Source organism: Megalops cyprinoides, chromosome 15 (assembly GCF_013368585.1).
Source record: "Megalops cyprinoides isolate fMegCyp1 chromosome 15, fMegCyp1.pri, whole genome shotgun sequence".
NCBI classification, from domain to species: domain Eukaryota; kingdom Metazoa; phylum Chordata; class Actinopteri; order Elopiformes; family Megalopidae; genus Megalops; species Megalops cyprinoides.
In genome coordinates, this window is record NC_050597.1 from 65608 (window position 1) to 88312 (window position 22705).

Sequence of the window (22705 nt, forward strand, 5' to 3'; positions counted from 1 at the left end):
AGGTAGCCTCACAGCAGGGGCTTGTGGGAAGGCTGCTGTCTGTGACATGCATGTGGTGGAGAGCAGGGGGAGCATTCATTTGGGCATCTATTTACATTTACATTTACATTTATTCATTTAGCAGACGCTTTTATCCAAAGCGACTTACATAGGTTACAGTTCTTTACAATGTTATCCATTTATACAGCTGGATATTTACTGAGGCAATTGTGGGTTAAGTACCTTGCCCAAGGGTACAGCAGCAGTGTCCCAGCGGGGATCGAACCGGCAACCTTTCGGTTACGAGTCCTGCTCCTTAACCTATAAATCTGTCAGAGACAACCTTTGCCTGGACATGTGTGTTTGTGTTTGTCTTAGGGTTAGGTGTGTGTGTATGTGTGTGTATGTTTATGTATACACTCATATAATTGTGGGCAGAAATAGAGAGGACATGATGTCTTAAATTTGGAGTAGTACCACTTGCTTACACTAGAGGGCGGCTGATTGCCAATGTGTGACATTCTAAACTAAGTCATTAATAGGATGTAAATTCCCTCACCCTTTTGTTTTTGACATATTTGGTTTTAGAAGAGCAAGCCCACTATAGCTTTTAAGAACTATATATTCATGAATATGTAACATCAGATGAAAGAGTGTGTGTGTGTGTGTGTGTGTGTGCGTGTGTGTGCGTGCTTGCAGGTGTGTGCAGGGGTGTGTGTGACTGTGTGTGGGTGTGTGACTGTGTGTGGATGTGTGTGTGAGAGAGTGTGTGAGTGAGTATGTGTGTGTGTGTGAGAGTGTGCGTGTGGGTGTAATGGGGGAGGGAGAGAGGTGGAGGATTGAAGTTGTTTTGAGGTTTTGCATTAGATAATCATCATATGACAGTTGGTCTTGTGTTTGTAGAGCTGCTGTATGAAATGTGTGACTGACTGCATGCTATAAAGGGCTGTTATGAATAAAAACTGCAGCTGAATCCAGACACAGGCATTGCTGTCATAGTTTTCATCTACTGAAAAATTATAGAGTAGAAATATAGTCATTTCCTCTATTCCATCTTGCTTTATCTGCACACGTTCCCTACTGTCTGAGCTGCTGAAGCCCCCCACAGCAGAGACGCTGTCCTCTAATCCATGGACACAGCTGCGCTCATCAGTAACTTTCCCCTATAGGACTGGGCTTCTGTGCTGCTGGAGCTTAGGTGTACATGTGCATCCTGGACTGCAGTGGACAAACTGAGATAAACATTACCGAAGGGAAATGTCATTGTTGTATTATATGTCAAAATTATTTGGGTATGAAATACAAATACATCCTTAAAATAACTCATAATTCCCCATATGAGATACATCTGATACAGAGTACTCAACCTGAGCTCACACAGCAGAGCGTGGTTCACCCATGGTGCTCTGAGCTGCTCTGTGCGAGTGTTTCATCCTGCCTCGGCCCAGGGCTGTGGGGTGCTGAGGGGTGCTGAGGGGTGCTGAGGGGTGAACTGCATCACTTCCCTTTGGTGGGAAAATCTTGTGAAATAAAACCACATTAAGCTGGCAGAATTTAACTTTATGTTACAGGAGAGCCCAACATTCCAGGCTGGAAGAAGAACAGATTTAGATTGTAAAATATAGGTCTCTGGCGACGCTGAAAGCGCTACATAATTATATGAGATTATAAAATAGAACAGTTGCTATTTTTGAAGAGGGTTTAGGAGCACACAGCAGTATTTTACCCAGGAAGATATCATTTATTCATAATGCATGTTTTCTATTGGCTGAGACTTTCAGAGCCATCTGCTGGTGACAGTAGTTTTAAATCAGAAAGAGAGAGGGGGGGGATACAGAGAGAGAGAGGAGGGGGATACAGAGAGAGAGGAGGGGGATACAGAGAGAGAGGGGGGGATACAGAGAGAGAGGGGGGGGATACAGAGAGAGAGGGGGGGGATACAGAGAGAGAGAGGGGGGGATACAGAGAGAGAGGGGGGGATACAGAGAGAGAGGGGGGGGGATACAGAGAGAGAGAGGGGGGGATACAGAGAGAGAGAGGGGGATACAGAGGGGGGAGAGAGAGAGAGGGGGAATACAGAGAGAGAGGGGGGGATACACAGAGAGAGAGGGGGGGGATACAGAGAGAGAGAGGGGGGATACAGAGAGAGAGGGGGGGGATACAGAGAGAGAGGGGGGGATACAGAGAGAGAGGGGGGGATACAGAGAGAGAGGGGGGGATACACAGAGAGAGAGGGGGGTACAGAGAGAGAGGGGGGGTACAGAGAGGAGGGGGGGTACAGAGAGGAGGGGGGGTACAGAGAGAGAGGGGGGGTACAGAGAGGAGGGGGGGGTACAGAGAGGAGGGGGGGATACAGAGAGGAGGGGGGGGGATACAGAGAGAGAGGGGGGGGGGATACAGAGAGAGAGAGGGGGGGATACAGAGAGGAGGGGGGGGGGATACAGAGAGAGAGAGGGGGATACAGAGAGAGAGGGGGGGGATACAGAGAGAGAGGGGGGGGATACAGAGAGAGAGGGGGGGATACAGAGAGAGAGGGGGGGATACAGAGAGAGAGAGGGGGGGATACAGAGAGAGAGAGGGGGGATACAGAGAGAGAGGGGGGGGTACAGAGAGAGGGGGGGGGATACAGAGAGGGGGGGGGGTACAGAGAGAGAGGGGGGGGTACAGAGAGAGAGGGGGGGATACAGAGAGAGAGAGGGGATACAGAGAGAGAGGGGGGGATACAGAGAGAGAGAGGGGAATACAGAGAGGAGGGGGGGGGATACAGAGAGGAGGGGGGGGGATACAGAGAGGAGGGGGGGGATACAGAGAGAGAGGGGGGGGGGTACAGAGAGGAGGGGGGGGATACAGAGAGAGAGAGGGGGATACAGAGAGAGAGGGGGGGATACAGAGAGGAGGGGGGGATACAGAGAGGAGGGGGGGGGATACAGAGAGAGAGGGGGGGGGATACAGAGAGAGAGAGGGGGGGATACAGAGAGAGAGAGGGGGGATACAGAGAGGAGGGGGGGATACAGAGAGAGAGAGGGGGGGATACAGAGAGAGAGGGGGGGTACAGAGAGAGAGGGGGGGATACAGAGAGAGAGAGGGGGGGATACAGAGAGAGAGAGAGAGAAAGAGCAGGAAGAGAGAGAGAGAGAGGGGGATACAGAGAGAGAGAGAGAGAATACAGAGAGACAGTGCAGAGGGAATAGCAAGAGGGAAAAAATATTTTCTTGTTTCATGCTGTGGTAAGAGAATATATTTCAGTGACAGTCTGCCATTGCAAGGCAGTGCAAGAGGAAAGACTGGTGCATTCAACGTGCAAAGAGTTCACAGTTGTGTTTTTTTTTTGTTTTTTTGGTTGGCAACCGGGCAACAAGAAGTGGATGCAAAAACCTCTTGATGGATGTAATTTGGTTGCTCACAGAAGGGCTCACACCCCTGTGCTGCTGCATAAGGGTGTCAGAGGTGTGCCCTCACAGCGCTGTGTCAGCACTGTGCAGAACACGGGGTACTGCGTCTCTCACTGCTGCTGCTCATACGTGATACGCTAACGCAGTTCTGAGGAAGGCGAGAAACGCACGGGCTTGGATCACATGATGTACTGTTAACACAACAGACTGATCCAAGACCAACAGCACAAATGTTTAACTCCTCAACTCATCTGCTTTCATTACATAAACTGACTGAGCTGAATTTTGACAGAATGTTCACTGCAGATCGTTTACACGCATTTAACCTGATATGTTTGTCGCTGTTTTGTAAACATATTACACTCTCTGCACGTATTACACTCTCTGCACGTATTACACTCTCTGCACGTATTACACTCTCTGCACATATTACACTCTCTGCACGTATTACACTCTCTGCATGGGCAGTTACTGAACTATGCATGCTTTGAATATAGGCTGTGTGTGATTAGCTTTGCAGGAGCAGGAAGAGTAAGAACTGAACAGAGGCTCATATGTTTCAGTATTAATGAGGCATTAGTCACAGGCTTGGAATTCAAGTCATTGATTTATGGGATAGAGGAAGAAATTGTTGGAGATGTGTGCATTTTGAATGGATATTAATTTTTGTGTAATACTGGTATTTGAGTGGGTGTATTTGCTTTAATGACTCCCATGTTCTTGTGAATGCCTGAGCAGGGCTGTCTTTGCCACGGTGAGAACATGAAGTAAACGTGCTTCCTGCTGAACCTGCTGTTAATTTCTTTTTCCATTGTGCTGGTTGAAGGATCATGATGTAAAATGGCATGCCACCACAACAAATCTGATAATTCATTTTTCCTGCACCTCATGATCATAGTTGTTGTGCTTTAAACTCCAATTGATTAGGCATCAGCCTTGAGATCTTCAGGCCCTGATTTGAAGTGCTCATAATTGTGTATGGAATGTTGAATCTCGCCTCCACTTGCTTTGAGCTGAATGCTTATCTGACTTTTCCTCAACAAGGAGCCTATTTGTGCATCAGCATGGAACAGAGTTACTGAGGTTCTGTAGCTGTATTTTGAATTTTTTGTTTAATAGCACGGTTTTCACGGCCAAGATCTTCCCTTCATGGTGACTCTGGGGTTACCTGTGCTCTCCACAGCTCCCAATCTGAAGGGTCGGCCCCGGAAAAAGAAAGCATGGCTCTGTCAGCGCCGAGAGGGGTGGGGCTCAGGGTGGGAGGCCAGCAGCCTGGAGACTGCCCCACCTGCCCAGGTACATGCCCAGACATGTCTGCTCCAAACACACTGGGCTGGGAGGCCGCTCCCAAGACTTACACTTTCACTCATTTTGAAATCTGGCACAGAAATCTGATGGAATACTGCGGGTTTGAAGTTTGCATAAAATAGGAACAGAGTCATTATTTATTTATTTTACACTCCTGTTATATGAATAAACCTTTTTTCCTTCAGTTGATCATCTTTATAGATATAGATATATATAGGTATACTGCCATAGCCGAGGCTCCACTGCTTGATGCTTTCATAGCATTTTCTCATCCGTAGTTCCTTTTCTCATATTAATGCAACACTGCTACTGAGAAAAAAAAAATTCTGAAAAGTTTTATTTACTTAAATTGTTATTAGCGGCCATAGCAGTCTTTAGGATTTGATAGAATGGTTTAATTATGGTGAGCGCATTTTCATATTAACCTGAAATGGCAGAACAAGAAATTAAACCATTTGTTTAATATTTGCGTTTCTGCATGGCCTTGATATCTCCTTTTGGAAGAGAAATGCCTTTGCTGCTCTGTGGCAGATGGACAGACAGAAGTGTGTGGGCCAGCAGTGACACTTACATGACAGAGTCATTATGACAGAGCTCACAATATGTCGAGTGTCTGGACCCTTCAGCTGACTGAGCCCACATGTGGTTTATATGGCACTGATTCAGACCGTTGCCCCTGTTTCCAATTGGATTTTCATCTTTAAAACCTACTGAATTTATTCTGTGTGAAAATGAAACCCAGGGTATCAAAAATTTATGATTCAGCATTAAATAGGCTGTTCCCTCATGGTCGTATCCAAATAAACACTTTACTGGGTGCATTATTGGCACAATATTGGAAGACTCAACAGTTATACATCTTAGGCTGAACTTGAAAGGTAACTTATTGATCATTTAGACTTAGATGTCACATTGCATAGATGTATTAAATTTATCACACACGGAAGGGCATGAATCATTTTTCTCAGGGCCATTAGAAGCACTACTTTCATTCACATCTGTAAAAAGGGTCCTTTTCTTTAACCTTATTAAAGTTCCCCTGGACCACACAGGAACAGCTCCTAAATAAGTTCATGTCTGCCCAAAACTCCAACAAGAAAATACTCTATTGGTTTAGGCAGCACAGCAAAATCTTTAGAAAAATGTTATTCTTTTTGCTTTTTTCTTGTCTTTGCTCTGCTGTATTCTTTTGTCTTCATGTGAAACTTGTTTTGTTTCCTGACGGCCTTTGACTGCAGATGAAAGCAGACTGTGTGACCAGGCCCAAGAGCAGCGGGGGATGCAAGCGCCCCCTATTGGAGGAGCGGAGCGGGGCCCGGGCAGAGGGGAGGGGTGGGCCTGAGCAAGCCTTCCTCGTAGCTCTCTATAAATACATGAAAGAAAGGAATACTCCTATCGAGAGGATACCTTACCTGGGATTCAAACAGAGTGAGTGCCATGTTTCACACACTGCTCTCTGCAGGCAATGTCTCTCAGACCAGAATCATCTCCAGGACAGATTCAGACAGGCACAGGCAGGAGAATGAGTTACACTGATGCATTGTGAGGGTGGAGCGTTAATGCTGAAGCAAAACATTTACAGGATTAGTGTTGTCCCTTTCCTTACAATTTCAAAGTGTGATCTTTGATAAGGACAGAATGTTAAATTGACCATCATTTGTTTAAATCACTGTAAGCTACAGGAGCACACAGAATGCTGCCACAGCACTTTTTATGTAATTTCAAGAGGTGTAATCTTTACTACAAAGTTGCTGTCCTTAGGTAGATCATAGTATTGTAATAAGCTGAAGGAACTGGCTGATTTTGTTGAGAAAAAGCCCTACTGTAGTGCTTCATGTGCTATACAATGTATATGTATTCAGTCACAAGAAACAACAGCATCACTATTCTCTTAAGTAAATCTAAACCCTTATTTTGAAGCTAGATAAAAACAGCAAAATGTAAAACACTGGAGAAAAGACTTTGCTCAGGTTTGGCTCACTTCTCTTTTGATTATTCTGCATATTCTTCTGTATGGATGAGAAAACCAAGTCTCAAGATTATGAGAAGTAATGGGAGGTCAATTTTTTAAGTAATCCAAAATTTTATATTTTATTTTGATATTCCCATGCCATTATATATAACCACCAGCTCAGGAAAGCTTTCATTTTGTTTAATTCTAAATTTCAATTCAGCTGACCGGCCTCCGTGGGTGTGCAGAGCTCAGACATATGCACCTCTGTGATGAAGTTTTACACATGTCAGTGTGTAAAACAGCCTTATAAGGGTTTCAAGACTTCAAATTAAACTTGATAACCTGCAAACCTGGGTAAATAAAGGCTTTGTATGTGCAGGGATTTCATTTTGAGTGAAGTCCCTGCTTTATTTACTGGATGCTGTATGAAATTGAGAGATAATTAGTTCATTTAATTAATTTGTAATTTTTTATTTCCCACTGATATTGTACTATATGTAAAAAAATGAAACAGCTGGGTTTGAATCTGGATCTCAGATCTTACTTTACGTCAGTGTGGAGGAATGAGGTTTGTGAATATGACTGTTTTTGCAGGGTGTCATTGATCATAATACTTGTTGTCCCTCTAACAGTAAACCTTTGGACTATGTTTCAAGCTGCCCAGAAACTAGGAGGATATGACCTGGTGAGTGTAAACATAATTTTATTGTAATTCATCACTTTTACTGCAGATTATTTCTCTGGGAGATATAAAAATAAACAGAGTAATCCTCTGATTTTAGGTTTGCCTTCAGCTGTGTGCTTATTGAAAAGAGTCTGAATGAAATATCGGTTAGATCCATGTTTAGAGCAAAGACGCAACATTGGTAAAATGTGCAAGTGGAAAACACATGTGACTCTGTAGAGAAAATTGGGGTCTGTAATGTTTTCACAGTCTCTGAAGGGACTGTTATTGTTCAATAACCCAACTGTATGAAAGAGACCCTCAGCTTGGCAGTCTGTCTGACATCTGCTCGGCTCCATAGGGAAAGAATTGACGTGTTTCAATGCAATCAGTTTGCAAGTGCAAATAACTGTTTATTAACTGTGTAAAATTAAACTGAGGAATGGAGCCAAACTGTAAATACTTTAAGTAAACAGGACGTTAGTCATGTAAGCCTTCTTTTTATCATGTAGAGTAGCCTACATTAACCAAACAGCTATGAGTTACAGTTTGGAATTGAAATTATTCCTGGCCTTTACCACCCATCTCAGATTCTGTTAGCCACATCTGATGTCAATAACAGAAATTAGCTTCCACAGGAAGATGATGTCATTGGAAATATTTATGTTGCACACAATGATCAGATTAAGCTTGAGAGCTAGTGTAGTCTAAGAGCATTTCGGGGATGAAGGTAAACATAATACCTATTTCTGTGATGAATGGAGCGTGAAACTGAACATCAGGCAAGAAATGTTAACAATGACTTATTATGTAGTACATGTTAGAAGCAAGAAATGTATTTTAGTCCTTATATGTCCTAAAAACAGTAGATCCTTAACTTCCATGGAGCACAGTGACAGGCTATTCCACCAGTAAGACCTTTGTACCTGTCTGACTTTGTTAGGAGCTCAATATCGGCTCTTTACTGATCACCTCTTGCATAAGATGCTTAGCTCATTATTTGTCCCTTGGAACTTATCAGTATTCACAATTCAGGTTATGAACTACAGGTTATGAAGTGCATAAATTACATAGGCCTATATTGTCTGTAAGGCTGTTGCCTTAAGGTTAGTTGTGCTCTTGACAACCACTATTACACAGCTTTTTCAACTGGATCTTACTAGAAAAAGCTTGATTTGTCACAAAAATTCACTTTTTGAGCTATGATGCACATCTTTGCCCGTATGTGTGGTGGCAGTGTGTCATGACATGATTATGTGGCCTGACTGCATGAGTGAGCAGGGCTCAGCGGCTGGCTCCACCCCTGCCCTCCTGACCGCTCTGGAGCAATGATGTCATAGTGATGAGGTGTTAAGGAAACACATGGTGAATGTATGTGCCCCTGGAACCTGAAGAAGGGGGCCTTGCAGCAAATCTGGAAGGGGAGAAATATTTGTTGTACCTTGCAAAGGTATTTTTCATTCAGTATGAAAAGATCTCAGAAAATACTCAGTGGAAAGTAACTGAAAAGCGCTGGTATGAGTAAAAAACAGACTAATTCAGCTGCTTCCCAAATTAGCATCAACAGTTGCTAGATTTTGTTGCTAGTTTCAGGAGAAAAAAAATGCTATGATCAAAAGAGATGCTATACAGCAAAAATGTTGCTCAGCTGGCAAGAGTACTCAGGGCCCTTTGTGTAGGTTGACCATCAGCAAGTTTTAAGCACATATTTCAAGCTCATATTTTGTATACCTATATATATTACAGTATATTTTATTTTTCCCTACTGGTCTTCTGGATTTCACTGAAATCAGCGTTTATCAAGGCTTAATGATAAAAATAAAATCCTGTGAAACCTAAATTTATGATAGTGATACTACTGAGTACATTAGAGTTATTAAATATTATAATCCTTTGTCAGGACACCTGGCCCTTACTGTTGAAACTAAAATATCATATACTCCTGTGGCTTACCTTTACAGCTTGTTGCTTTAGCTTATTCAGAGCATCTACTGGTGTACGTGCAGCATCAGGGTGAATGGGCAGGGCCTCAACAGGGGGATGTGACTCGGCTCTCACCCGCGCTCTCTCACCCGCCTTCTCTCACCCGCCTTCTCTCACCCGCGCTCTCTCACCCGCGCTCTCTCACCCGCGCTCTCTGATCGGCCCTCCCTCACCTGCGTTCTCTGACCTGCACTCTCTGACCTGCCTGTCCTCCTCTCTCTCCTCAGATCACGGCTCGCCGCCAGTGGAAGAACGTCTATGATGAGCTGGGCAGCAACCCAGGCAGCACGAGCGCGGCCACCTGCACACGCAGACATTACGAAAGGTATTGTGCGAGCCACACCCACCGCCGGCAGGGTTAGCCTCACCCACTGCCGGCAGGGTTAGCCACAGTGTGTGTGTGTTGGGTGAGTGTGAGTGTGTGTGTGGGGGTTTGTGGGTTTGTTGGTGTGGGGGTTTGTGGGTGTGAGTGTGTGAGTGTGGGTGTGGGTGTGGGTTTGTGGGTGTGTGTGAAGTGTGAGAGAGGGTGTGGGTGTGTGGATGTGTGTGTGAGAGTGTGGGTGTGGATGTATGTATGGGTTTGTGGGTGTGTGTGGGTGTGTATGGGTGTGTGTATGGGTGTGGGTGTGAGTGTGAGTGTGGGTGTAATGGGGGAGGGAGAGAGGTGGAGGATTGAAGTTGTTTTGAGGTTTTGCATTAGATAATCATCATATGACAGTTGGTCTTGTGTTTGTAGAGCTTCTTCATGCTTTATGACTGTGTGTGTGTGTGTGTGTGTGAGAGCGAGAGAGAGAGAGAGTGTTGTATACGGTAATCTCTCACGTGATTCAGTTCATTTTTTCAGTTGCTCTGCTCTCTCATCAGACTCAGGTTTGCCACTAATGTCAGATGGGAGTGTAGAGACTGTTCTCACTGATCCTTATAAGAGCCATTCAGCATAGTCTCATTCTGTGAACACACCCATTTTAAACAACCCATTTTAAACACTTGTCACTTTTCAGGACATTCATGCCCACAGTGTTCTCCCGTGCTGTTGTCTGTATGTAAGACACTCATCAATGTCTTGGCTGAAGACATTTTTATATGGAATACATTATTAGTGTCAGGTGACTCTTCAGTGTATTTTCCACAGATGACTCTCTGGGACGTTTAAAAATGTTGCCTGCCTGAACTGAAGATCATTTCAATAATTGTCCTAATTTTAGAGATACTTAAAGTACTTATAAGTCTGTTCATCCCATAAAGGAAATCAATATTTAACATCCACCAAGTTCCAGACTCCACATTATAAATGCTTTTAATGGTATTTACTTAGCTAGCTCATAAGATTAGCTGTCAGCACTGTACGCATGGAATAAAAATGAGGTCATAAAAAACGAGGCATAACCTTGAAAGATGCATTTGTTACCTTCCATTTCATGCTGAGCTGTAATTATATAGGTCAGCACTATTGATCAGCTGCACCCTGTTATTTAGTAAATCTGCTGGTTTCCAGTGGGCTCTTTGTTTCTGAAATTTTCACTTACGAATGCAGCCTTGCAGATAACAGCAGTCAGCAGACCTTAGTTTGTACTAAATATCAGTCTTGGAAGCATAGTTTTATTTAACTGAATACAAACAGGTCCATGGGAACAGTGAAATATATAGCAATTAGCTTTTTGAGTCTGAGCTGTGCAATATGTTTTGATAACCCCCCTCCACAACCAGCTTTTCCTCTGTGAATTTCAGCATTTTGTGCATGATTATGATATATGTTTATAGGTTTTACATACAGACTAAAATGTCTGTACAACATGAACACACATAAATGCAGGCCTTGAACTTGTGTGGAGAAAAAACCTTGAGTTGATTGCAGCAGTTCATTGATCTTATGTTCCCTTCAGAATTAATCTTCACTCTGAAAGCAGATCTGCCAGGCTTCATAGAATGAGTATTTGAAACAGGTGTGAACGTGGCAGATTTTAGCTTCAGCTTTTTGTGTGCTTTGGCAATAACTCCTCTCAGCTTTCACTCCACGGCCTTCTCTCTGTCAGAGATTAGGGCTTTATTTGAGATTATGTCAACCACCAGTGTGCAGGAGAAAGCTGCTTATTTAATGTTTGCAAACATGAGTTAAACTTGGATCATTCAGTTCTCAAATGTTATTCAGTGGTGCAGCAATGTTATTCACACAAATGTATTTCAATCTCATGTAAACATTCAGAGGCAGAATATTTATGACGTTAAAGGGTGTTGTAGATTTTTACCAGTTATGAAGGGTTTTTTTTTTTACTACTTTTGTTTTAGAGGTTAGCTTCTTGCCTTTCTTTAGTTGTCGAGTAAACAATACCATTGAAACTCTGATGTGTGTAATTGGTCTGTCTGAGTTCTGTAGCCTCATCGCTGCTGGCTGTGGGTGGAGGGTTGTGCTGTGGTGATCATGGGGCTCAGATGATGAGCAGACACTGTGGTTTTTCGCTCCAGGCCTCTCAGTTCTGTGGGACACACTATGGCCACCTATACTCTAAACATTCTCAGAGACACACTAGTGTAAATTAGTCAAGTTATTCTTAGGAACACATCTGCAGTCTAATCGTTTTTGGTATTAGTGTGTGTAGTGCTGTATTGCTTAGATCTAATATTGACTGCATGTCTGCGTTGGGGCTTTATGATGTCTGGAGCTTGTGTTTCTGTTCCACAGAATACATGTCATGAGGAATCTGATAGGAAGACTGTCCTTAACCAAGAATAAATAAAAAGCAAATTCCTTGAGTAGAAGCATGAGCACTGAATTACAGAGCACATACTGTACAATGCTGCAGTCACCTCATGTTATTCAACAGTTTTATAATTACATATATTTACAATTATAAAAGTTTACTGTTCAGAGTTAATGGGTTTAGCCATCAGTGATGGATGACGTTATTTTAGGTCAAAAGCTAAGCACTAGAACAGGCAGCCTTTGGTGGTCTGTAGAGTCGTGTGTAAACATATGAATCAGGATGGTTTCAAAGGCCTGCTTTGAGGGAGCTACCAAAGGACATTGTCTGCTCCTTCCTGCTGTTTCTTACCTTGTATATCTGCTAAAAATGGAATTAGTCATAACCAGCTAAGTTTAATCACACCTTTTCCAGAGGTGATAATTAAAGTCATATTTTCTCTCCTTAAACTTGTCCCAGACCTCATGTCCAATAATAGGCCTCCAGCTGTTTTTCACACAAGAAGAATCTACAGCCCTGCCATCTATTCATGGCACTGTGTTGAGTGGCTCTGGCTGTTTACAGACAGTAACTGCTCTTTCAGATGATCCTGTATGGGGCTCTTACAGGAAATAACAGCTCCGCTCTGATTTTCATCACTTATCTTATTTGTTTAATTAGCAAAATTAGGTTGACACCAAAAAAGTCTGAGGGGATTGAGATTTCCTGTCATTTCAGGTCATTCTCGTGTAGTAAGAGTTTTGTAGTGAAAACGTGTTGACCGCAGCTCTGATGAAAGACAGTAATGTAATGGAGTGTAGTCTTGCAGTGGCATTCATGGGAGAGCTGTGTTGGTTTTATCTGTAGCATATAATCACATTCTGTCCTAATCTTGAGCTCACTGTTTGGTGCAAATGGAGAGCTCAGCAGATCCAACAGAAATAAGAGAAACAGACACAAAAAGAGCTACAGATGTAGTGATGACAAATGGTATTGTTAGACATTTAATTTTTACTTTCAGAAGTCTTTGGCTTCCTTCACAATTTTAATATACATTTTTATTGTTGTGGCATAGTGTGTCCTCTGGCGATGATGGACAGGACTATCATTATTTGTATTTTTTAATCATGATTAATCCCCTCTAATCCCCTCTATTGATCTTGTCTAATCAAAATTTGATCTTGATTTTTCAGTGTGTTTTATTTGATCATTCAGTGTGTTTTATTTGATCTGATTTGCTCTGTCCTGCAGCCTGCTCTGTCCTGCAGCCTGCTCTGACCTGCAGTCTGCTCTGTCCCTGCAGTCTGCTCTGTCCCTGCAGTCTGCTCTGTCCCTGCAGCCTGCTCTGTCCCTGCAGCCTGCTCTGTCCCTGCAGTCTGCTCTGTCCTGCAGTCTGCTCTGTCCTCCTGCAGCCTGCTCTGTCCTGCAGTCTGCTCTGTCCCTGCAGTCTGCTCTGTCCCTGCAGCCTGCTCTGTCCCTGCAGTCTGCTCTGTCCTGCAGTCTGCTCTGTCCTCCTGCAGCCTGCTCTGTCCTGCAGTCTGCTCTGTCCTGCAGTCTGCTCTGTCCTGCAGCCTGCTCTGTCCCTGCAGTCTGCTCTGTCCCTGCAGTCTGCTCTGTCCTCCTGCAGCCTGCTCTGACCTGCAGCCTGCTCTGTCCTCCTGCAGCCTGCTCTGTCCCTGCAGTCTGCTCTGACCTGCAGCCTGCTCTGTCCCTGCAGTCTGCTCTGTCCCTGCAGTCTGCTCTGTCCTCCTGCAGCCTGCTCTGTCCTGCAGTCTGCTCTGTCCTCCTGCAGCCTGCTCTGTCCTGCAGTCTGCTCTGTCCTGCAGTCTGCTCTGTCCTGCAGTCTGCTCTGTCCTCCTGCAGCCTGCTTTGTCCTGCAGTCTGCTCTGTCCCTGCAGCCTGCTCTGTCCCTGCAGCCTGCTCTGTCCTGCAGTCTGCTCTGTCCTCCTGCAGCCTGCTCTGACCTGCAGCCTGCTCTGTCCTCCTGCAGCCTGCTCTGTCCTGCAGTCTGCTCTGTCCTGCAGTCTGCTCTGTCCTCCTGCAGCCTGCTCTGTCCTGCAGTCTGCTCTGTCCTCCTGCAGTCTGCTCTGTCCTCCTGCAGTCTGCTCTGTCCTCCTGCAGCCTGCTCTGACCTGCAGCCTGCTCTGTCCTCCTGCAGCCTGCTCTGTCCTGCAGCCTGCTCTGTCCTCCTGCAGCCTGCTCTGTCCTGCAGCCTGCTCTGTCCTCCTGCAGCCTGCTCTGTCCTCCTGCAGCCTGCTCTGTCCCTGCAGCCTGCTCTGTCCTCCTGCAGCCTGCTCTGTCCTCCTGCAGCCTGCTCTGTCCTCCTGCAGCCTGCTCTGTCCTCCTGCAGCCTGCTCTGTCCCTGCAGCCTGCTCTGTCCTCCTGCAGCCTGCTCTGTCCTCCTGCAGCCTGCTCTGTCCTCCTGCAGCCTGCTCTGACCTGTAGCCTGCTCTGTCCTGCAGTCTGCGCCGTCTGCCTCAGAGAGGCCTGCCTTCCTGCATGCAGCATTCATGATGCCTGTGCAGGATATTGCAAAACATCCAACACATCTTTCCACAGCCGAGGTCTCAGCAGTGTGTGCCGAGTTAACTCCCCTTAACGAAAACGACTCCTCATGTACCTCTGTCATCCTGTCATCCTGTGCTGTTCCATCAGCTGTGGGTAACTGTTGTTTACAGACAGCTGCTCATTGTGTCACTGGCCATAAACACAGGCTAACACTATGCGCAGCACTTTGTGTAATTATTGTGTTCCTCAAGTAATATTATGTAAGGAGCTTGCTTTGTGAATATTTATTATTGAAATGAGTGTTATGTAAGACAAAGATTAGAGGCTTGGAGGCAGTAGATGCAGCAGAGGAATGCGGGCGGCAGTGTAGCATAGTGGTTAAGGAGCAGGACTCGTAACCGAAAGGTTGCTGGTTCGATCCCCGCTGAGACACTGCTGCTATACCCTTGGGCAAGGTATTTAACCCACAATTGTCTCAGTAAAATATCCAGCTGTATAAATGGATAACATTGTAAAGAACTGTAACCTATGTAAGTCGCTTTGGATAAAAGCGTCTGCTAAATGAATAAATGTAATGTAAAAAAATGTATTACTGAAGCAGCAGCGCCCACCAGTGGACACTTGAGACATTGCATAGAGAAAAAATCAGTTCAGTTGTGTAGTTCAGTAAACAATACAATTATAATTACACAATTATAATTATATAACAATTATATATACAGAGCGCAGTGAGTAATGTTAGCTTTAAATACAGAGCGCAGTGAGTAATGTTAGCTTTAAATACAGAGCGCAGTGAGTAATGTTAGCTTCAAATACAGAGCGCAGTGAGTAATGTTAGCTTTAAATACAGAGCGCAGTGAGTAATGTTAGCTTCAAATACAGAGCGCAGTGAGTAATGTTAGCTTTAAATACAGAGCGCAGAGTCGTGTTAGCTTTAAATACAGAGCGCAGAGAGAGTTGTGTTAAATATAAAAAAAAAAACACACTGATTTGTACCTTATCAGACCACATAAAACCTACATATGTGTTGGGAGCTGTGGCTTAGGATTGGAAAGACTCAGGCAGCCTCAGATTTTCAGATTTGACAGTATTAGCTGTGAACAGGATATGCCTTTGTGTGTCTGTTATTATTCTTTCCTTATATAAACATAAACTGAAACCTTGCCATGGGAATCTGGTATTTGGCAGCTGTGCTATTTTTATTTGGCTAAATAGAACAGGCATTATCCAATTTCAGCAGCTGTAACTTGTTTAAACTCTTTTGGAAATGGGATCTGAAGATGAATATTCCCTCTGGGCTCCTGTGCAGCTTCACAGCTGGCTAGCTGCTCTCACCAAGCTCGGGCATGTTCAGTGCGGTCGCTGTGAGCTTGGGCATGTTCGGTGCGGTTGCTGTGAGCTCGGGCATGTTCAGTGCGGTTGCTGTGTGGTCGCTGTGAGCTCGTGCATGTTCAGTGCGGTCGCTGTGCGGTCGCTGTGAGCTCGGGCATGTTCGGTGCGGTTGCTGTGCGGTCGCTGTGAGCTCGGGCATGTTCAGTGCGGTTGCTGTGCGGTCGCTGTGAGCTCGGGCATGTTCAGTGCGGTCGCTGTGAGCTCGGGCATGTTCAGTGCGGTCGCTGTGCGGTCGCTGTGAGCTCGGGCATGTTCAGTGCGGTTGCTGAACGGTCGCTGTGAGCTCGGGCATGTTCGGTGCGGTTGCTGTGCGGTTGCTGTGAGCTCGGGCATGTTCAGTGCGGTCGCTGTGCGGTCGCTGTGAGCTCGTGCATGTTCAGTGCGGTCGCTGTGCGGTCGCTGTGAGCTCGGGCATGTTCAGTGCGGTCGCTGTGCGGTCGCTGTGAGCTCGGGCATGTTCGGTGCGGTTGCTGTGCGGTCGCTGTGAGCTCGGGCATGTTCAGTGCGGTCGCTGTGAGCTCGGGCATGTTCGGTGCGGTTGCTGTGCGGTCGCTGTGAGCTCGGGCATGTTCAGTGCGGTTGCTGTGCGGTCGCTGTGAGCTCGGGCATGTTCAGTGCGGTTGCTGAGCGGTCGCTGTGAGCTCGGGCATGTTCAGTGCGGTTGCTGTGCGGTTGCTGTGAGCTCGGGCATGTTCAGTGCGGTTGCTGTGAGCTCGGGCATGTTCAGTGCGGTTGCTGTGAGCTCGGGCATGTTCAGTGCGGTCGCTGTGAGCTCGGGCATGTTCAGTGCGGTTGCTGTGTGGTCGCTGTGAGCTCGGGCATGTTCAGTGCGGTCGCTGTGAGCTCGGGCATGTTCAGTGCGGTCGCTGTGCGGTCGCTGTGAGCTCGGGCATGTTCAGTGCGGTTGCTGAACGGTCGCTGTGAGCTCGGGCATGTTCGGTGCGGTTGCTGTGCGGTCGCTGTGAGCTCGGGCATGTTCAGTGCGGTTGCTGTGCGGTCGCTGTGAGCTCGGGCATGTTCAGTGCGGTTGCTGAACGGTCGCTGTGAGCTCGGGCATGTTCGGTGCGGTTGCTGTGCGGTTGCTGTGAGCTCGGGCATGTTCAGTGCGGTCGCTGTGAGCTCGGGCATGTTCAGTGCGGTCGCTGTGAGCTCGGGCATGTTCAGTGCGGTCGCTGTGAGCTCGGGCATGTTCAGTGCGGTTGCTGAACGGTCGCTGTGAGCTCGGGCATGTTCAGTGCGGTTGCTGTGCGGTTGCTGTGAGCTCGGGCATGTTCAGTGCGGTCGCTGTGAGCTCGGGCATGTTCAGTGCGGTCGCTGTGAGCTCGGGCATGTTCAGTGCGGTCGCTGTGAGCTCGGGCATGTTCAGTGCGGTTGCTGTGTGGTCGCTGTGAGCTCGGGCATGTTCAGTGCGGTTGCTGTGAGCTCGGGCATGTTCAGTGCGGTTGCTGTGTGGTCGCTTTGAACTCGGGCATGTTCAGTGCGGTTGCTGAACGGTCGCTGTGAGCTCGGGCATGTTCAGTGCGGTTGCTGTGCGGTCGCTGTGAGCTCGGGCATGTTCAGTGCGGTTGCTGTGTGGTCGCTGTGAGCTCGGGCATGTTCAGTGCGGTCGCTGTGAGCTCGGGCATGTTCAGTGCGGTTGCTGTGTGGTCGCTGTGAGCTCGGGCATGTTCAGTGCGGTTGCTGAACGGTCACTGTGAGCTCGGGCATGTTCGGTGCGGTTGCTGTGTGGTTGCTGTGAGCTTGGGCATGTTCAGTGCGGTTGCTGTGCGGTCGCTGTGAGCTCGGGCATGTTCAGTGCGGTCGCTGTGAGCTCGGGCATGTTTAGTGCGGTTGCTGTGCGGGCGCTGTGAGCTCAGGCATGTTCAGTGCGGTCGCTGTGTGGTCACTGCGCTCGGGCATGCTCCGTGCGGCCGCTGTGCGCTCGGGTGCTCCGTGCGGTCGCTGTGCGCTCGGGCATGCTTACTGCGGTCGCTGTGCGCTCGGGTGCTCAGTGCGGTCACTGTGCGCTCGGGTGCTCAGTGCGGTCACTGTGCGCTCGGGCATGCTCCGTGCAGTCGCTGTGCGCTCGGGCATGCTCAGTGCGGTCGCTGTGCTCAGTTTGCTGTGAAGAAAATTATGTACTGAATGTGGAATTCAGCAGATAAACACTGACGTTAGTGTGTCCACAGCATTTAATCTCAAAGAAAGCAGGAGAAAAAGGAGCAATATCACATGGCATTTGAAACAGACAGCCCCCCCCCTCTTTTTCTCTCTGGCTACAGTCACTTATGCAGGTCCCCAGAGTGAGGCCCCTCCCTGGGAGCTGCACTGTAACTGGGATACAGGGGGAGAGGGGGTGCTGGGGAGGCTTATGCTACCAGCCACTGGGACCAAAGAGCTCTGGGTTTTAATCAGGACAAGCACATTCACGTACAGCTGTATTTGATTCAGGAATAAAGGTGTGCACGTGTATCTGTGTGTGACATCCAAAAGCGCAACTAACCACTTTCTGAATGTCAGACATAGTATGCTTTGTTTTTTTCTTAGTTTTTTTATTTTTCATACCATTAATACCCATTTAATAAAGTAAATCATTTGACAGACATCATTCAGTGGGTTTCTGTTTGTGTGGAAATGAATAGAGAAGCGGGCAGGGTGAATAGAGAAGCAGGCAGGGTGAATAGAGAAGCAGGCAGGGTGAATATAAAGCCCGCCGCTGGGTGAATAGAGAAGCGGGCAGGGTGAATATAAAGCCCGCCGCAGGGTGAATAGAGAAACAGGCAGGGTGAATATAAAGCCCGCCGCAGGGTGAATAGAGGGGACCCTCTGTGGCCAGCGGCCGGCCTGTGACTGAGTGCTGAATGTGAAAGACGGGGTGGGAGGGGGATGGTGGAAGTTTGGCCAAGTTTCATCACCTGTTTCCCTCTCCTTTCCCCTCTCTTCCAGGCTCATCCTCCCATACGAGAGATTTATCAAAGGGGAGGAAGATAAGCCCCTCCCCCCAGTCAAACCCAGAAAACAGGACTCCGCCACTCAGGAGGGACACAGCAGACTGAAGACTGCTGGGGGGAAATGCCCAAAAGTCCCAGCCAATCAGAAGCCCCCGGGGGAGAGGGATGCCTCACTGGAGGGCAGGAAGCTCTCAGAGGTCGGTCAGCAATGCTCTGGCGTACCTCAGTGCTGCCGAAAAACACACTAACCTCACAGAGGAAAAAAAAAAAAACAACAGTCCACCTTAAACAAACTGCTTTTCCTCATTCAAAAACACGCTGCCAGGCCTTCTAAAACACTGCTGCCAAGAAAATCTGCTTTCAACAAAATCATTTTAGCTTGAACAGAGATGCTAACAACCACAGCACAACATTGTAAACACAACGGAAGCCTGACTTTTTCTTCCACTTCAGTAACTCAAGAATTTTTCTACTGTCACTGAGTCTGTGGCTGCTGCAGACACACTGTTTTACCACTAGAGGGCGAAAAGACTAGAAAATTAGCCACAGCCTTTGGACAGTACCTTCTCGTTTTTAAGATTTTGAATGGTGTGAAAAGCAGAAGCAGAGCATCTCTTGAGCTTGGGGGTGTTTGGGTGTGGCGTCTTGCAAAAACCGCAGTGTGTCTGGGGAACAGTACATATTTATTAAGGAGCAGATTCCATGGAGTATCAGGTCTGAGAGAGTGAAGTGTTACCATATGTTCCTATGTACCATTAATCCATATTATCCAGAATAGATGAGGCTGTGTAGACACATTTAGCACAGCGCTGTGTTTTATCACTGAATGAGTAACTGCATGCACTGTGCCTCTCAGATTACTGATAGTACATCATGAGGAAAAAAGCACAGCAGTACTCAGGGCATACAGATGCATGATTAGGTTGCTGAAAATAAAAGATTCCACCCAGGGTCATATCAAATTAAGGCAGAATAATGCAAGAAAAACTCCCATCGGGAAGTAGAAGTTTACTGAGTGGAAGAGTAATGTAAAAATGCCTTTCACTCCACATTTGGGGAGCTCACCATTCATATGAAAAATCTCACACTCTGAATATTATAAAAACCATAGAAGTTTGTCCAAAACACCAGCATTAGGTTTTCTGTTGTGCCTGCAGTGAGCATTCAGTATATGGGGAGCAGAGACGGTCATTACAAGCTCAGGCTGAGCTCTGAAATCTAAGACATGGCAGATACAACCTGGATGAGTTGAGTAAGTGTGCATGATTGGCTTTGTTCTGCTGGGGTCAAGGGGGACTTGACCTAATGATTGCAGTGCTCATTTGCTCTAGTACCTGTGAGTTGCTCAGGTGAAGTCAGGGAGCAGTACCTGCATCTCCTGTGGGTGCAGGGTGTGGTGAGCAGAGAGTACTACACTATCGGCCACTCCAAAGTTTAGGAGAATTAGGAGAAAAGCATAAAACCAAACTTTAAGAACCCACATTTGTGTATTAATTTTGATATGTTTTATTGAGGTTATCCATTTTATGTCCACTCAAGCTTCCAAAAATTCGGAATACATGTGTTCCATTATTTTAATCAGGTGTGTTTGCCTGGCACTGTACATGATAAATAAGCTGCTCTCAGAGGAGTGTGGAACCGCTGACCTGGCTGTGCGCTGGGAATTCTGGGAGAGCGGCTGCAAAGGTCTGATGGGATCTGTCTGCTCACAGGTCTGCGATGGCAAGGAAGGCACCGGGGCCCTGGAGCTGCAGGACCAGCGGCCTCCACAGCGCCTCCTGCAGGAGGAGAAGGAAGAGCCGCAGCTCACTGTGAAAGAGGAGGCGGTGTGCAGTGATGTGCAGGATGGCAGAGTCCTGCTTCCCAACTGGCCCTGTGAGCGCGGCACTTCCAAGTGCAACTGTGGGGATGATGAGACGCCCACAGCCACCCCCTTCCCCCTCCCCCTCCCCCTCTCTCGCACAGCGGAGGCCGGTGCGTCTGACCCCGCCCCCCTCCCCCTCTCTCGCACAGCAGAGGCCGGTGCGTCTGACCCCGCCCCCCTCCCCCACACAGCGGAGGCCGGTGCGTCTGACCCCGCCCCCCTCCCCCTCCCCCGCACAGCGGAGGCCGGTGCGTCTGACCTCGCCCCCCTCCCCCTCCCCCGCACAGCGGAGGCCTTTGCATGTGACCCCGCCCCCCTCCCCCGCACAGCGGACACTGCTGCGTCTGACCCCGCCCCCCTCCCCCTCTCTCGCACAGCGGAGGCCGGTGCGTCTGACCTCGCCCCCCTCCCCCTCTCTCGCACAGCGGAGGCCGGTGCGTCTGACCTCGCCCCCCTCCCCCTCCCCCTCTCTCGCACAGCGGAGGCTGGTGCGTCTGACCTCGCCCCCCTCCCCCTCCCCCGCACAGCGGAGGCCTTTGCATGTGACCCCGCCCCCCTCCCCCGCACAGCGGACGCTGCTGCGTCTGACCCCGCCCCCCTCCCCCTCTCTCGCACAGCGGAGGCCGGTGTGTCTGTGGGGAGGGTGGAGGTGTCCGGCAGCAGGGAGGCTCAGAGCCAGGTGGGGCTGGTGCTGCCCATGCTGAAGCAGAGAGCCCCAGTGGAACCTGAGGAGCCCTGCGGTCTCAGCCCCACGCCTGCCCTGTACCCCTCCAGTGCTGCCGCCATGTCTCCCTTAGCCAAGAAGAAACTGCTGTCTCAGGTCAGCGGGATGGCCGCGCCCAGCAGGTACTCATTTGCTCCGCCTCCCGGCACAGAGACAGCGGCCGTCGCTCGGCCCTCGGTCATCCAGCATGCTCACAGCTTCAAACCTCGCACCCCCGAGGACAGGAAGCAGGAAGTGATGTCAGAGCATCTGCCGAGCCCCCGTGGGGATGTGTACCTGCAGAGGGAAGCCATGCGGGACGTTGTGGAGAGAGAGGCAGACAAACCGTCGCCACCGCCACAGGAGCTAAACTTCCATAGCAGGTATTACCCCCACCCCCTACACTGCCTGCACCACCCCAGCCAACAGCAGCCGGCCACATACCCCCACAGAGAGGTGCTGTTTCCTCAGGATGGGGGGAATGGCTTCTGCTTCCCCCCAAACCTGCATTCTGACATCCCTCACACTCTGGGTCAGGAAGAGAGAGAAGTACCCTCAGATGACCAGCCCACAGATTTAAGTCTCCCCAAACCTTCTCCCCATAAACTGAGCTACTCTAAGCCTGTGCCACCCGGCCCCCCCTGTCCCACGGACAGCCTGGACTGTCTCCCCAAGGCCTGCCGCGTGCCGCCCATGTCCTTCTGCCCTGCGAGGAGCGCCGCAGACCCCCCTATGAGACGAGGGCGGGAGGGGGGGCGCCCGGCGGAGGACAGGCTGCGGCCAGCCTTCAGCAGCAGAGGCAGCCAGCAGAGAGAGGGCCCCGCCCGGCCGCTGAGGAGCAGTCTGCAGGAGAACGGGCCCCCAGAGAGGAAGATCCGTGCCGTCACGCCCCTGCACCCCGCCGAGGACCCAGCCAGGACGCCTAAAACCCCAGAGCCAGAGGGAGAGCGGGAGCGGAAGGGGGCGGGGCCGCCCCTCCTGGGCGTGCAGGACAGCAGCTACAGCCACAAGTTCCCTCTCCACTCGCCCGTCTTCCCTGGGCTCTACCCCAGAGGCCTGCTGTCCCAGCCTCAGGACGTGTTTGATGGCCTGGGCTCTCCGCTGCCTGTAGGGGGGTACCCCCACCCTCTGCAGGGCCTAAAAGCCCCGACGGTGCTCTCCCCTCTCCTGCCTCCCTTTGCCATTCACTCCTTCATGATGCAGAGGCAGCTGCTGGCCTCCACCACTGGCCCTGCCCACGTTTTCCCTGCCGGAGCCTCATACAGGCACTTTCTGTACCCCCCGCCTGCCTTCAGCACCTCTCAGCTGTCCCCTGTGCACCCCAGCACCAAGCTATAACCCCCCCACACA

General features: G+C 48.6%; 1 protein-coding gene across 1 annotated transcript in view; it reads left to right on the plus strand.

Annotated features, from left to right (window-relative positions):
- Positions 1 to 22705, plus strand: part of LOC118790250 (AT-rich interactive domain-containing protein 5B-like) — a 55907-nt gene extending 33202 nt beyond the window's left edge. The window contains exons 5-10 of the mRNA XM_036547154.1: positions 4555 to 4667; positions 5918 to 6107; positions 7266 to 7318; positions 9508 to 9605; positions 18784 to 18985; positions 20501 to 22705. Coding sequence (XP_036403047.1) covers positions 4555 to 4667; positions 5918 to 6107; positions 7266 to 7318; positions 9508 to 9605; positions 18784 to 18985; positions 20501 to 22693 — 2849 coding nt within the window. The 3' untranslated portion in view covers positions 22694 to 22705. The remainder of the gene's footprint in view (positions 1 to 4554; positions 4668 to 5917; positions 6108 to 7265; positions 7319 to 9507; positions 9606 to 18783; positions 18986 to 20500) is intronic.